The sequence below is a fragment of the Hyaena hyaena genome, unplaced genomic scaffold (assembly GCF_003009895.1).
Source record: "Hyaena hyaena isolate Hyena2069 unplaced genomic scaffold, ASM300989v1 scaffold_246, whole genome shotgun sequence".
NCBI lineage: Eukaryota > Metazoa > Chordata > Mammalia > Carnivora > Hyaenidae > Hyaena > Hyaena hyaena.
In genome coordinates, this window is record NW_024080877.1 from 1,330,377 (window position 1) to 1,345,389 (window position 15,013).

A 15,013-nucleotide genomic window follows, 5' to 3' on the forward strand; every position below is an offset into this window, starting at 1 on the left:
GGTGGTGGGCATCTGGGCGTCCAGAGCCGGCTACTGAAGGGCTCCCAGTAACTGGAGCATGAAGCTGTTGAGTGAGCCCCAGGCTAGGGGACAAGGCAGCGAGCGCTCTCTAGGGGTTCATGGGTCTGGGGGTGGGGGCTGGTGATTCTAAGAAAGGGATAATGGACCCCTTCTTTGGACAATCCATCAGCTGAAGTGAGGCTGGAAGCCTGAAACTTCTCTCAAATGCGTGGGAGACAGGTTATACCACCACCACAAAAATCGTGAAAAAAAGACGGAAAATCATGTTGTGCTACATTTCTTATTAATAACCTTGTACTTTACAATGGCTCACAGTTTTAGGTTTGTATACTTGTAATGTAGTATTTTCTCTCTACATTTGTTTCACATTTTTTTCTTACTTAATATAATATAAATAATTTGGTTAATAGATTTAACCTGCACATTTCAGCCACATTAATATATATAAGAATCTGTTAATGGTATAAATAATTCTTTAAATAAAATAAATCTGATATGTTACATAATACCGATAAAAAATTACCATTGCTAATAATTTTGTAAGCCACCTTCACTTCCGGTTTGAGTAATACTGATGAATGGCTATGACATTTGCTGTGATGATTCGGGGTTTTTTTTGTTGTTTTTTTGTTTTGTTTTGTTTTGTTTTGCCACTACAAAAAAAACTGACTTATGATCAACCTTACCTCTGATAATGGTTTCGAAGTGGGGCTTTTGCCTCCATGTATGGAAACAGAGAGTTTTATCTTGTCCGGTATTGTTTTGCCAAAAAAATTCAGCTCTGAGTATAGATGGCGGTGCGGCCTAAGCTATCTGGGTCAACAGGTGGCTATCAAACATTAACTACAGAAATGACTGAGTAAAATATTCCATCTAAGATTTTTTTTTTATAAAACCTATTCTACTTTAAAACTTAGGTAAAAAAAATATGCAACAAATGGTTGCAGTTTCTGAACTCTTAATTTAGACCTGTGAGCCCTCATCCCTTTAGAAATCAGCAAGGTTTTGATTTCCCAGGCACCCGAAACCGGGTCCGGTGCTTTCAGGCAAGGTTCATTCCAAACAGACAATAGAAATGGACACTCGGTGGTGTGCAGTGTATGTCATAATTCAGGTAATACATCATCATGCCTCTTCTCTGCTGTTAAATACAAAAACAGCATCTTTTACATTATCATAGAAAAGCATTTAGGTTGTATTTTTATTTATCACTTTACACTGGTAGTCTCTGGTAGGTGTACTCCATAGAAACCAAAGAATTTTGTACACTATTTCTTTGTACAATAAAAGATAAAGTGTGCATTAGGTACGCTTGTACATGACAATATTGTACAATATTTACATTTCTGATATCGCCATGAAATTCTGCATTTTCTATATACAACATTGAAAATTCTTCAGAAACATTTGGACATTTCTTACAATCACAATTTTAGTATTATAGAAAAAGTTTCTCAGTAATCTCTTGACCATTTATTACTCTCATCATTCAGGGATTTTGATTGGTTTTCCAGCATTCATTATCCTTCCTCATCAAAAAAATATCGTATCACTGTTTCTCTTAGCACCCTGTGGTGGTGGTAGCTATCTGCCATTGTATAAATACTGATATAACAGTGGCTATATCAATACCTATATGTAGATAATATCTGTGCATGTTCCTTTAATAAACACTGCGCACTGGTGGAGTAGTCCCTGTTATCTGGAGATCTTCCTCCTCTTGGGCTTGGGGGGTCTCATTTGTCTGTCTCCCTGTGGGATTTGGTGAACCTGGAAGTAAAGAGGTGGGAAAAAAATAACAACAGAGGTTGAAAGTACAAGCACCATTCAATTTCTGACAAAGAAACAGGGGAGGGAACAGGTTCCACCTTTCATTTCCAGTCACTGATATCATGAGTCATTTAAAATTTTTACCAAGACCTCATATCTCAGTGTGTCCACAGTCACTACAGGGAATGAGGAATCCTAGGAGCAGAAAAGCAGAGCAAATGTGCAGAAACCCCATAAACACTGGAACGCAGGGGAGGAGCTGGAGGAAATCACATGTGGGAAATGAAGTGTGCTGTTGCTACCTCTGCTGTGCATTTAAGACAAAAAATAAAGCCCTTCTTGTTAGGAATCCCTAGATCACCAGTTTCAGCAGAGTCTAGAAAAGCAGAAAAATACATACCAAACATGTTTTCTTCTTCACTTCATCGCCCGACTTATTTTACAACTACTAAGAAACGTCAAAGATGGTAAGAATAGGCACCGAGCTCAGCCCAAGGAAGTTTATTTAAAAGAAGAACCAGAGTGAAAAATAGAAGATCACTACCATCTGTTGGCAGATCGGAGCTTGGATAGTCTGGAAAGAGCAACGGTTACAACTCATCTCTGTATACTAATGCAGAAACTGTAGCAATTAGGGCCGTGTAACAGATTGAGCTGGCGTGTGTGGAGCATAGCAGAGCAGGATTACCAGGTACGGGACAGCAGGTATGGTTTTGAGGGGCAGAGGACAGGTGCTAGGGAGGTAGGTGATCAGGTGCCCCACATGGTATGTGGTGACTGACAGGAGAGGGCAAGCCAAGACCCAGGGAAGGCAGGATGGTCCCAAGGCAGCGGCGTAGCTAATGTTAATGGTTTAACAACCAGCTCCCTGCGGAGGGACACAAGATATCCCAATTTCCAAGTTACCAACATAATGTCACAGAATTCATAATTAGGAGATGTTCCCAATCAGCTCTCAAGATCCACTACAAGTTGGCTTACTTGTTTTAAAATAATGCTTAGATAACAGCGAAGGCCAATGCTATTCGAAGTCCAAGGCAGAAAGCTTTTTAAAAAACTTAAGTTTTAAAAGTAACATTAATAAGTTTGTCAAACTGCCTCTCCCTCCTAACCCGTCCATATACATTTTTTAAAACCACTAGTTTCTGATGAAGCACAATAGCTGAAAATTTGTTATAATTGAGGAAAGAAGCCTTTATCCAAGACTACAAACAAGTCTTGGTAATCTGTAGACCAACTGTGGCTTGAAAAGGTATTTTGTTTAACAGCTATATGATGTTTCAGTTTACAGAGTTGTCAGCACTAAAAAAGTGAGAAATTTTACTTCTAGACTTTTAGAATCTTATGAAAAGTGGGAGGAGCTTGCAGTGGCCTAACTTCCCATATGGTTTGGATCTGCCAGGGTGTGGAAGAAGGTCCTTCTGGAGAGAGCATGGCCTCCAGGCTGCCCCAGTCCCCATCATCCTCACTGCCTGCTGGCCACAAAGGCCAAATGTCCTGCAGCAAAGACCAGCAAGAGGCTCACTGGACCCATTTTCTCTTCTTCCTGGACAGGCACATTGTAGAATACAGTTCCTAGTCCATTTGCCATGAGGAAGCCAGATGATGGGGTCAGACCCGAGGAGAAGAGCAGAAGGGAGGAGCCTACCCTAGTAGGCCTGTGCACACCCTTCTCTCACCTGCTGGGCTGGGTGCACCTCATAGGAAGGAGCGCTCAGAGGCCCTAAGAAATGGGGGGCACTAGAGACAGAAGGAAGAACCTGGGCCTCTGGATGACTGTGTGCAGCAAGCCCTTCCCCAACTGGCACTAGACTGATGTAAGCAACGGCCTCTACTGTGTCAAGCCTCTAAGAGAGCCTCCCCTGACTTCTTGTTAGCGTTTTTCAACCCACTGGCATTGCTGTTTTTCTCACACCTGACCCTCTTTACTTCCTGAGAGTATCTGCCAGGCCTTAGAAGGTGTTGGGAGTTTATAATCCCTGCCTCAGAACTTTCCCTCATTCTATTAGGAAATTTAACATCTTAGGGCCTTAATTCACCCATCTGCAAAATGATGGGTTAGATCACAACATCTCTAAAGCCCATACCACCCCCAACATTCTGTGGATCTATAACTTATATCTGTCAATAAGTAGCCACTGAATGGGTTGTGGGGATCCAGGTAACTTTAACACAAAGTGTCGAGGAAAAGTAAATTAGCTTTCATTGCTGAATAGCCTTAGTTAATTCACATATTTTTTTTTAAAGATGTTTTTTTTTTTAATTTTTTTTTAAGGTTTTTTAAATTTATTTCTAGAGAGAGAGAGAGCGTGAGCAGGGGAGGGTCAGAGAGAGAGGGAGTCACAGACTGAAACAGGCTCCAGGCTCTGAGCTGGCAGTCAGCACAGAGCCCGACGCGGGGCTCGAACCCACGAACCGTGAGATCATGACCTAAGCGAAAGTCGGACGCTTAACCGACTAAGCCACCCAGGCGCCCCAATTCACATATTTTTAAAGAAATTACCAAAATTATATTTTGAGTGTTTATACTGGCCCATGTTGAATCAGAGGACAATGATTCAACTTCTCACATTCAATACTATTCAACTTCTCACATTCAATATTATATAATATTATATATATACTTAACTAATATATACACGTGACTATTATATGAACAGTTAAGTAAAAATGTAAAGAATAGACACTACTTCTTGAAACCAGAAGTTACGGTGTTCAGTATTTAACAATAGGATTTTGTGCCAAATATTTTACTTTTTAGGTAACAATAGAAAGGAAATGAGAGGTCTATACACTCTTGATCTTGACCTTATTGTTCAATATCCAACGCCAACCCCTTTTTTTTGGTTTATGGACAAAGCAAAATTTGCATTATTGAATATTTGGCAACAGTAACAGTATTCAGAGAGTTAAATGCATAAGGCTGTGGTTTGAACTTCATTTTTTGCTGCTTACATTTAGAAAGAATGTTATGTGGTAAAAACTAAAGCTATCTCAGAAGAAAGACACAGTTAATACTGCTAGATTATTTTTTTCTTAAATTACTTTGAATCTTTTCTGATATCAGTCTTTTTTTTTTTTTTTTGAGCCTCGTAATTTAGTATTGGTATGTGAGTTGCTTGTCAATACTGAAGAGGCTTTACCAAAAAGTGTAATACAATTTATTTTCAAAGAAACATAGTATAATGGAAAAGTAAATTAACTTACAGTCCCAGACATTTTGTCCAGTTCACTCATGGCCTCATGAATAGCAGCTTCTAAATGGTTATTTAGCTTTCCACTTCTGAAATTAATGAAAATAACACACCAGATTAATAAATTAAGGAAACAAAGTCTCAATTTAATCCCCTAATCAGAAAACAGAAGTACCAATTCCACCCGAGAAAGTCAATTTATATTTACATTTGAAAAAGTCAGATGACAAACGCTCCTGGATTCTCACCACTGAATACTAATAATAAAGTCTCAGAACAACGAAAAAACGGAGCCCATGATAGGGGACAGCGGATTCTTCCCCTTTCCACGTGCGTCTTCCACAGTCTGATGATTCTGCAAGAAAACTGGGCCACGGGTCTCTTTTGCCACAGACGCAGCCTGTCCTGCAGGATTCCAGCCGGCCCTGCACTGCCTGCTCTTCTGACTTGTCCCTTTCCCGGCAGCCAGGCTCCGTGGCCGGGGGAGGGCGGAGGCGCCGAACTGCAGACTCTGGCCACTAGGGAGCGCCCTCTGCACTCGCTGGCGCGTCCTGGATTCTGAGTTGAGCAAGCGAAGGCTGAAACCCTGGTGTGCCTGCGCGAGTCCTAGGTGGGAAACAGCTTAACCTAAATCACACCGAAGGCTCCCTCCTGGGCCCACCACCTTTTCCCAGAAGCCAAAACGACTTAACTATTTGAACGGATAAAGAATGGCCGTCTCAGAGTGTCTATCACTCATCTGACTTTCCTCTCTACTCAGTCTACCCTTATACACATGTGTGGCCTGAGTAACACAAGACGGTATATTCAAACTATAGGAGGCTGTGCAACAAACTACCTACAATCAGGCAAATCCACACCATCTACTTCTGTAATTATGTACACTTTGTCTAGTCTAACTTACTGGATTTTTTTATGCATGTAAATAATTACCCAATTATTCTGAGTACTAAGCTGATTCATTTCATTTATCTTGTCACGACAATTACTAGAAAAGCTGCAGAGATAAACCTTTTCAAACCCGGCTGTCAGCATGGTTTTCCAAGAGTTAAGTCTCACCTCGGCACGTACACGGAGATTGGAAATTTGCAGTTGGGGAAGAATTTGGCTCCCAGTCCCATTTAGCTTGGCTCACATTTTGTTTAAAAACATATTTGAACTTTAATGGAATGCCTTTAGATGAGGCCTTTTGGTTTACCACAGCCTCCACCAGGTTTTACCCTCCTACGCCGGGACTAGACAATTCATACATTTAGTTTTCTGTGTGTACCCTGAGGGCTATCCCGCCAGGCATATCACGGATGTTCCACATATTTACTAAATAAAAAATCTGTCCAAAGCTAACACGGTGTCTGTATATTTTGGGAAACATATATGAACTTGAGTCAATTTAACTGGGAAAAAAAAGACTATTGGTTTTAATTAAATTATGTGGGCAATACAGCAGCAACCCCTTCCCCTACCTTTTGCGGACCTGTAAGCCAGCCTCTAGCTTTTACATTCTTCCCATTTATTTTTAGAAATACAAACATTGCAGAAAAGTGCATAGAATAAATTAACCTCTAACAAACCCACTTCTGAAAATAAGCTGATAATAAATTGCATATTTCCTTTAAGTCTTTTTTATTTAAAAAAAAAGCTGAAATTCTCATTTGTGATCAATTCCTAGTCTCATTCTCTCCTCCTCTTCTCCCCAAAGGCAGCTATGTTGTGTTTTTTTTAATAGTATGTTTTTATAGTTTATATGATATATCCATGAATGGTACCTAGTGCCATCTTCTTTGTGTGTGGTTTTTTCATATACATACAAAGGTGTCTCATCAAGTGTGGTATGGTATACACAGCATTCTGCTAATTGTCGCTTTCTCCCTTCTCACAGTTTTTTTGGGTGCTGTTCAAGCTGACAGAATCTGTGCATTCACTGTCTTTTATTTACCTACCCATTCCAGTTTTAAGGGACCATGGGCCTCTCGTGGAGTCAGTCTGAGTTGCTTTCCCAGTGAGAAGTTTGCCAAGCCTGATTCTGGGTGACTAGGGGTGGGGGTGGGATGGTGGAAAATCCAATGCCAGGATTCCACGGGGCTGTGTAAGCTTGGCTGGGGTTGGGCTGGGGTCCCATTTGCAGGCTGTTTGGCAAAAGTCTTGACAGTATCACACATTGCCTAGTTGTCTAGCAATATTACACCTTGTGTAATATGTTACATAGATTTGTCCTTTCTATTTCTTTTGTAATTAAAAGTATGAATGTAAATTTCAAAAAAAAAATTTGTTATGGATTTTTATTATAGGATCTTATTGGTTTACATTTGACTACCTAAAGTTCTAAATGTCTAAAATGAAGGTAAAATATTTCAATGAAAAACCATTAGAGAATTTTGGTTCTCTCACTCTAACCTTAATAACAAAAATAGCTACTATTTGTTGAAAATTGTCTATATGCCAAGAATTGTGTTAAATCTTTATATACATTATCTCATTTAATCCTTATAGTAAGCCTATGAAGTAGGTATACAACAACTGTTTCTATGCAACACTGTATGACTTTATAGGGAGAACTGGTGAAATCAATTTTAATTTGACAATGAAGAGCATAGATATTTAACTAGTTTTTAAAAGTAATAAATTCAGAGTTATGAAAAAGTTTTCCCTAACTATGAAAAATTGCAATAACATCACCATTAAAGTATAAAAATAATCCAACACTACTTGTTAAATAAAAAGAATTTAGGGGTTGCCTGGGTGGCTCAGTCAGTTAGGCATCGACTCTTGATTTCGGCTCAGGTCATGATCTCACAGTTCATGGAATCAAGCCCTGCATCGGGCTCTGCACTGAGCATCGAGCCTGCTTAGGAGTCTCCCTTTCTCCCTCTCTTTCTGCCCCTTACCTGCGTGTGTGTGTGTGTGTGTGTGTGTATGCGCGCTCGCTCTCTCCCTCAAAATAAAAGAATAAACTTTAAAAAAAAGAGAATTTAGGACTTTGTCATCTCATTCTTCAACAAGATAGTTAAAATGTCTATAAATAGCTTATATTAACTTAAGCTACATTTGTTTTTCCTTTTATAAACTTCAGTAGTTAATAGAGGGAGAAGTGACTACTTGTGGAAAAGAGAATAAATACAGAGAGGTGGAGCATGACATTACTTGAATGCATCATGAGATTCAAGAGGTAAAGGGAGATTCTCCTACGTGTCAAAGCTGCAGACTAATTTTTACACTAACTGGTCAGGTCAGAGAAGAATGAACCTAAGAGAGTAAGAAAAATTTCCATAAGTTCACGAAATGAATAATTAGTCAAAATTCAGTCTTCCAGCCTCCCTGTGGAGTGTCTTCCACTATTTTCTATTTCCTGCTGACATTTAATAATAAACATTTTTACTAATGGACCCTCTAAAACCTACTTGATTAAGCAATAGATGTTCATATAATCACATTTCTAGTTATTAATGGAGATAATTGCCACTTCTATTCTTCACTGCCTATATTGTCACACATTATCCTTATCTTCACTAATTAAGGAAAAAGGCAGGTACACATCTGTGAATGGTACAAGAAAGGAGGGAAATGAGAAACAGGCTCTACACTGTCAGTTTAGAATTTAAGCCACTCGCTTCATGTAGAACAGAACAAACTTGGGTGAGACCTATACGTCAAGAATCATCTGGAGAGAAAGTATAAAGAACTTGAGGAAATTTAACATGCTAACTATAATGTCCTGATTTTAAAGTGGAAGTATGATTTATCACTTTATCACCTTTGAACTCCATAAAAATCAGGTTACCAGATTTTAAATTTATGTGTAAGTATAGAAAGAAGATTTGATCTTCATTTCAATGAAAATCATAACAAATCTAAAAGCTATTTAATTTTTTCTTTAATGAAGCTATTTTCTCTTTCAAGTATAAATAAAATGACCCTGAGAAATGTTTTCAATAAATACATAAATATTTCTTTTGTGATTAGGCCAAAATAAGCATATTGGTTTAAAGATATTTATTATACAGTTTGGTTGTAGAATATTGAAAATCAGAATTATTACATAAAATTCTAAACATCTAATATGGTGGTAGAATGTTTCCACTGGCAAAAATATCTGATAATTTCATTTGCTTCACCTGTATCTTATAATAAAAATAGCTGTTTACTAAATACCATGTGCCCAGTACTGTGTTTATATTCTTTATAATGCAACAGTGGTAAGAGGTAGATATTAATATGCCCATTTTATTGAAAAAAATTTTTAATGTTTATTTATTTTTGAGAGAAAGAGAGACAGAGTGTGAGTAGGGGAGGGGCAGAGAGAGAGGGAGACAGAATCTAAAGCAGGCTCCAGGCTCTGAGTTGTCAGCACAGAGCCCGACACAGGGCTTGAACCCATGAACTGTGTGATCATGGCCTGAGCCAAAGTCAGATGCTCAACTGACAGAGCCACCCAGGTGCCCCTATGTGCCCATTTTAGAAATGAAGAATTTAGGCTCAGAGAGGTTAAGCAACATCTGCAAGGGCACATAGCTATGAAGTGATGGAAACTCAGGCCCAAAACCAATCTCTTAATCATCTTTTTCCAAATGCCACCTTCCTTTTTCACTCACTTCCTCTCTCCCTTTCCTCTGTCTACAAAGAGCAGTCAAATCATTGTCATTTAAAAATTCTTCTAGTTATTTGTCAGGAAATTTTCATATTAATGGTAGAAACAAGACTAAACTAATTTCTATCAGCTCTCTCTCCTCCCTTCTTATTGACTCTTCAACCCATGACCACTTTGTTTTTACACCTGCCAGTTTACTGGAAACGGTTTTCACTATGGTTGCCAACAGCCTCCAAATTGCTCAGTCCCATGGAGATTTTTCAGTTCTTGTCTTGCTGGAATTCTATCATTCTATCATTCTGGAAGCTTTTAGCCTCTGGTTTCTAACACCCTGCTCCCCTGTCCCCCTATTCTCTTCCTCCTTTTTGATTATTCCCATCTTCTTCAATGTCTATAGTAAATGTTCAAATGCCCAAAAGGTCCAATCCTTAACCCACTATTCAAATTGGCCAAAGGATCTCTGTAGATCCTGTACAGCCATTTTTATGTAGTCAAACATCACTTCTTCCCAGTGTCAGACATGGGTTCAACATCGTCCACAGGCACCCCACATGCACTCGGCAGTTTCCCCCTGTACTAAATTCCATTTCAGTGTCTCCACCACCCACCAGGTCACTAGAACGGAAACCCTGAAGATTGTCCTTGATTGGTTGCTCCCCACATTCCAATAGATCCCCATGAAGTTTTGTAAATTTTACCTCCTAAATATTTCTTGACCACATTCCTTCTCCTCCATTCTCATCGCTCCTGTTCTGGTTTGAGCCCTCATCCTCCCTTGACTTCTGCCATGGCGTCCTAAACAATGTCCCTGTGTCCCTAAAACGTGTCCTCCGTACAGACATATCTAAAGTGAAAATCCATCCACCTGTCCCGTCAGGCACTTCTAATAAGATGAAGAATCCCACTGGCCCTTACTAAGCACTTCATGATCTGATTGCTGCTTATACCTTTGGCCACATCTCTTACAATTTCTTGTCTGAGGCGTTATAGTCTCCCAAATCCAACTGCTGATCTCTAAACACCACCCCACCCTACCCCATCTTGGTCCTTGTTTTCTTTGTCTGGCTAATACCTTTGTCGTGTGTAAGGCCTGGCACAGATATCTCCTCTAGAAAGTATTCCTTTACCTGAGTTTAATGCCACTTTCTATGAACCCAAATGCACTATACATATTGCCATCATCGCAATTTTAACATTTTAATTGTTTCTGGATCTACCTCCTTTGCTAAACAGTGAGCTCCAGGGACTGTAGCACTGGGCCCAATACAGGTTTTTGCTCAATTAGTCTTAACTTGAGGAATAACTAAATGATTAAATAAATGAATAAATACATGATTGAGTTCAACGCACCATTTGTCACTTATGAGAGCTTCAACAAATCATTTAAGGTTATTTGGGTCTCAGTGTCTTCATCCATATCCAACTGGCTTAGTTATTCTGGCCCTTCTTGTGATTGGGAGAATAAAATAATGGATTTTAAAGACTATATGCAAAATGTAAAGTATTCTACTGGGCATTTATAAGGCAAGTCGGTCTGCATAGACAATAGCATGATAGATAAAGTTGTTTTCACTAAAGTTTGCCTCAGATTTCCTTCTTTTACTTCTCCAATCCATATTCTAAGTTTATGGTTTCATGAGAGTTCCTTTAGATAATGCCGCTCAGGATCCATGCAAATTCACCATAACTTGTAAATTAGCTTTGAAGAAAAACAATCTAAAATTGCTATTTATTCTTCATTACCTTACAAAATAGATTAAGACAAAATTTATGGGGAAATACAATTCATTTCAAGGCAGCATATGTATAAATACATATTTTTTAAAAATTTAACATTTATTTATTTTTTGAGAGACAGAGAGAATCAGAGTGTGAGTGGGGGAGGGGCAGAAAGAGGGAATCACAGAATCTGAAGCAGGTTTCAGGCTCTGAGCTGTCAGCACAGAGCTCGATGTGGGTTCAAACTCATGAACCACGAGATCATGATCTGCGTCGAAGTCGGACCCTTAACCAACTGATCCACCCAGGTGTCCTTCAAGGCAGTATATTTAAATATTTGGAGGAGTTATTTCATTTCTGTGTTGTCAATCATTCGTATATTTTGCACTTAATTCAGCTAACTGGCATATCTCACCGGAGGAAAGATTTGAAGGATCTTTTACATCAAATAAACAAGTACTGTTGAATACTCCATAGCAAACAGCCCACTGCAAGTTTGTGATTTAGGTAATTTGCAATTTCCCTCCTTTTATCCAGACCTTGTATTAATTTTATGGACCTTATCCTACTACAAAGCGTGTGGTACTTCAGTCAGAGCAGAGGGGACTTGCCTCACCGTATTCCTTATCAGATCTACAGCAAACCTGGCAATTCACTTGCAGTGGCCACAACCAGAGCCAGTTTGCTACCTTCCAAAGAACACCTGAACATAGGGGCACGGGAGTTTGCTTATTGCGGTTGGCATCTTTTTGTGAGACATTCTACTGAGATGAAGAGTCTCACCAAGAGTTTCTGAATTTTGAGATTTTACCTCTGGCAAGAATTATTGAAGATACCACTAAAAGAAAGAGTGTTTCTTAATAAATACCATTGATATCATTATGTACACAAGACACACTACTAATCATTCTGATCTCATAATTCTTGGATGTTTGATATTGTGAAAATTGTAGTAATTGAACAGGTATGTTAATTATATGTATATTTTTAAATGTTTATTTCTGAGAGAGAGAGAGAATGATCAGTGGAGGGACAGAGAAAGAGAGGGACAGAGGACCCAAAGCAGGCTCTGCACACTGACAGCAGGGAGCCCAATGCAGGGCTTGAACTCAGAAACCGTGAGATCATGACCTGAGCTGAAATCGGATGCTCAACGGACTGAGCCACCCCAGTGCCCCAATTATATGTATTTTTAAGGGGCGCCTGGGTGGCTCAGTCGGTTAAGTGTCAGACTTCGGCTCAGGTCACGATCTCACAGTTTGTGGGTTCGAGCCCCACGTCGGGCTCTGTGCTGACAGCTAGCTCAGAGCCTGGAGCCTGCTTTGGATTCTGTGTATCCCTCTCTCTCTGACCCTCCCCTGCTCAAGCTGCCTCTCTCTCTCAGAAATAAAACATTTAAAAAAATTTATATGTTTTTAAAATAACTTTCTATGTGCATATACAGAAGCAAATTTCTAGTTCTCTACCTTCAGATAAAATAATTATTATGATACATAAAACTACATTGCATGGCAGGGAAACTGTGTTTCAAACATTATCTACATATCCATACAACATTTACCCAGAATATAAAGGTCTAGAAATACTTGAATAATAATATCCCAAAGTACAACTTCTTGTTATAATTCCAAAGAAAACCTATTACTTCTGTCCCAAGAAAAAAAGAAATATTCACCGTCACTTTGACTATCAGTTATTTGGCCAAAATTACTTTCTTGTGTACAATTAGGAATATCTTCTCATCCCTCCTCCTGAAGGGATAGACTTTTGCTATACTTTTATTTTTCATTTTATTAAAAATTTTAAGTTAAAAATATATTTACATATGTATGTTTGTATTTATTTATTTTTAAAAAATTTTTAGTAACCTCTACACCCAACATGGAGATTGAACTCATGACCCCAAGATCAAGAGTTGCATGCTTGGGGCACCTGGGTGGCTCAGTAGGTTAAGCGTCCAACTTTGGCTCAGGCCATGATCTCACAGCTCGTGGGTTCGAGCCCCGCGTCGGGCTCTGTGCTGACAGCCAGCTCATAGCCTGGAGCCTGTTTCAGATTCTGTCTCCCTCTCTCTCTGACCCTCCCCTGCTCACACTGTCTCTCTCTCTCAGAAATAAATAAAACATTAAAAATTAAAAAAAAAAGAGTTGCATGCTTGCTGACTGAGCCAGCCAGGTGCCGCTTGCTATACTTGTAGAAACTATTTAATTGCTAAACATTGAGAGTGTTTCTTTCCCATACATGAGAGGGATGGATATGGAGGGAGTGAGGAAAGAGATGTTGAAGAGGGACATCCCACACACTGTACACATTGTTAAAAGAAAATATTTTCTGTAATAGCTAATTTGGCTTATCTCTAGTGATCCTCTTGGGGGATAACTATTAAACTATACTTAGGGAGGCCCTAAGATGGACAAAATTAGTGGGATTTTCTTGTCCCTGTGAATAAAAACCAGTAAATTATATCCTCGAGAAACAAAATGGCAATAAAATAAAATTGGTGCTTACTTTCTGTTCCTTTTCCGGGCTCGGCTGTAGGCTTCTAAACCTTCTGTTAGTGTCTTCAACTTCTCGGGCTCCACCTGAGTGAAGGCATGAAGACCAAACCATATTACCCAGACCTGCAATTGTTAACACCGTTTTTTACTTTCCTGCTGGGGGAGGGGAGGCTTAACTTTCCCTGCCATGTCAGGTGTCCTGTCCTTGCTCAAGCTGAGGCTGATTATGTGGCTCCAGCCTGGAACGTTAATGGAAATGAAAGATCCGTTGGCTTTCCAATTGTCAACAGTTTGCAAAGAATGTTTTAAGAACAAAATCTGGAATTTAATTTTCAATTCACAAAATCATATAAGTTGGAGATCCTGGTTTGCCTCCCAACTGCCTGATACTCAGCTACTGCAAATCTGTTACTCCAGCAGAAGAGGGACAGGAGCCGCGGTGAGTGGAGGGGGCGGCCTTTGGAGCCAGCAGACTGAAGTTTGAATCTGACCTCCTCACTTTCTAGCATGAATAAAACACTCAAATGTTCTGAGCTCAGTTTCCTCCCCTTTAAAATGAGGACCATGATACCTACCTTCCTGCTAGTATGGCTGTGACAATTAAAATGCAGCAAGTCACGTTGAACACAGCCGAGCAAAGAGCATAGAGCATAGCCAAGCATAGAGCCGCTATTATTACGTGCTGGGTTCTGCAGAGGCCACAATTGGAGGGGGAGGTGGGCCACCTTAGTCCTTACAGCTGTGGGAAGAGGTGTGGCTACACCTTGTGGGCGTGTCCTCTCCCTTCTTGCTTTATCCCCGACAGCCTGTGTGAAGCTTGCTACTTCATCAGTGTGGCCAAAAAAACGGTGGCTGGAGTTCTGGTGCGGTCGGGAGGTGCAAGCTTTTCCACTTGCGCCCCCCCTCCCCCAATCTCTATCATGGTTCTTGAAGCCACTTCCCACCAAGAAAAACAATTAATAAATAAGACCTTGTAACTTGTGAATAAGAAGGCCTTTGGAAAAACATTGTTATTTTTTGTTGTATAAAAAACAATTTAAGTAAAAACAGTGTTGCTTGCTATGTAAACACAGCTTCAAGGCAAGTCTTTCCAGCCATCTCTTACCCCAGCTTTTCCCCACCCCATGCTACTTTTATATAAAAATTCAAGAAGTTGCCAGAATGCCTCATGGGTAAGAAAATAAATACTAAGAAGCAAGGAAATGATTATTAACTTTTCTCCTGAA

The 15,013-nt window shown here is 39.6% G+C and overlaps 1 protein-coding gene across 1 annotated transcript in view; it reads right to left on the reverse strand.

Annotated features, from left to right (window-relative positions):
• Positions 1–518: 518 nt before the first annotated feature.
• The window catches only part of MBD5 (methyl-CpG binding domain protein 5), a 147,395-nt gene continuing 132,900 nt past the window's right edge, over positions 519–15,013 (reverse strand). The window contains exons 11-13 of the mRNA XM_039244572.1: positions 13,798–13,871; positions 4,999–5,074; positions 519–1,791 (exon numbers count right to left, since the gene is read on the reverse strand). Of these exons, the coding sequence (XP_039100503.1) occupies positions 1,720–1,791; positions 4,999–5,074; positions 13,798–13,871 (222 nt within the window). The 3' untranslated portion in view covers positions 519–1,719. The remainder of the gene's footprint in view (positions 1,792–4,998; positions 5,075–13,797; positions 13,872–15,013) is intronic.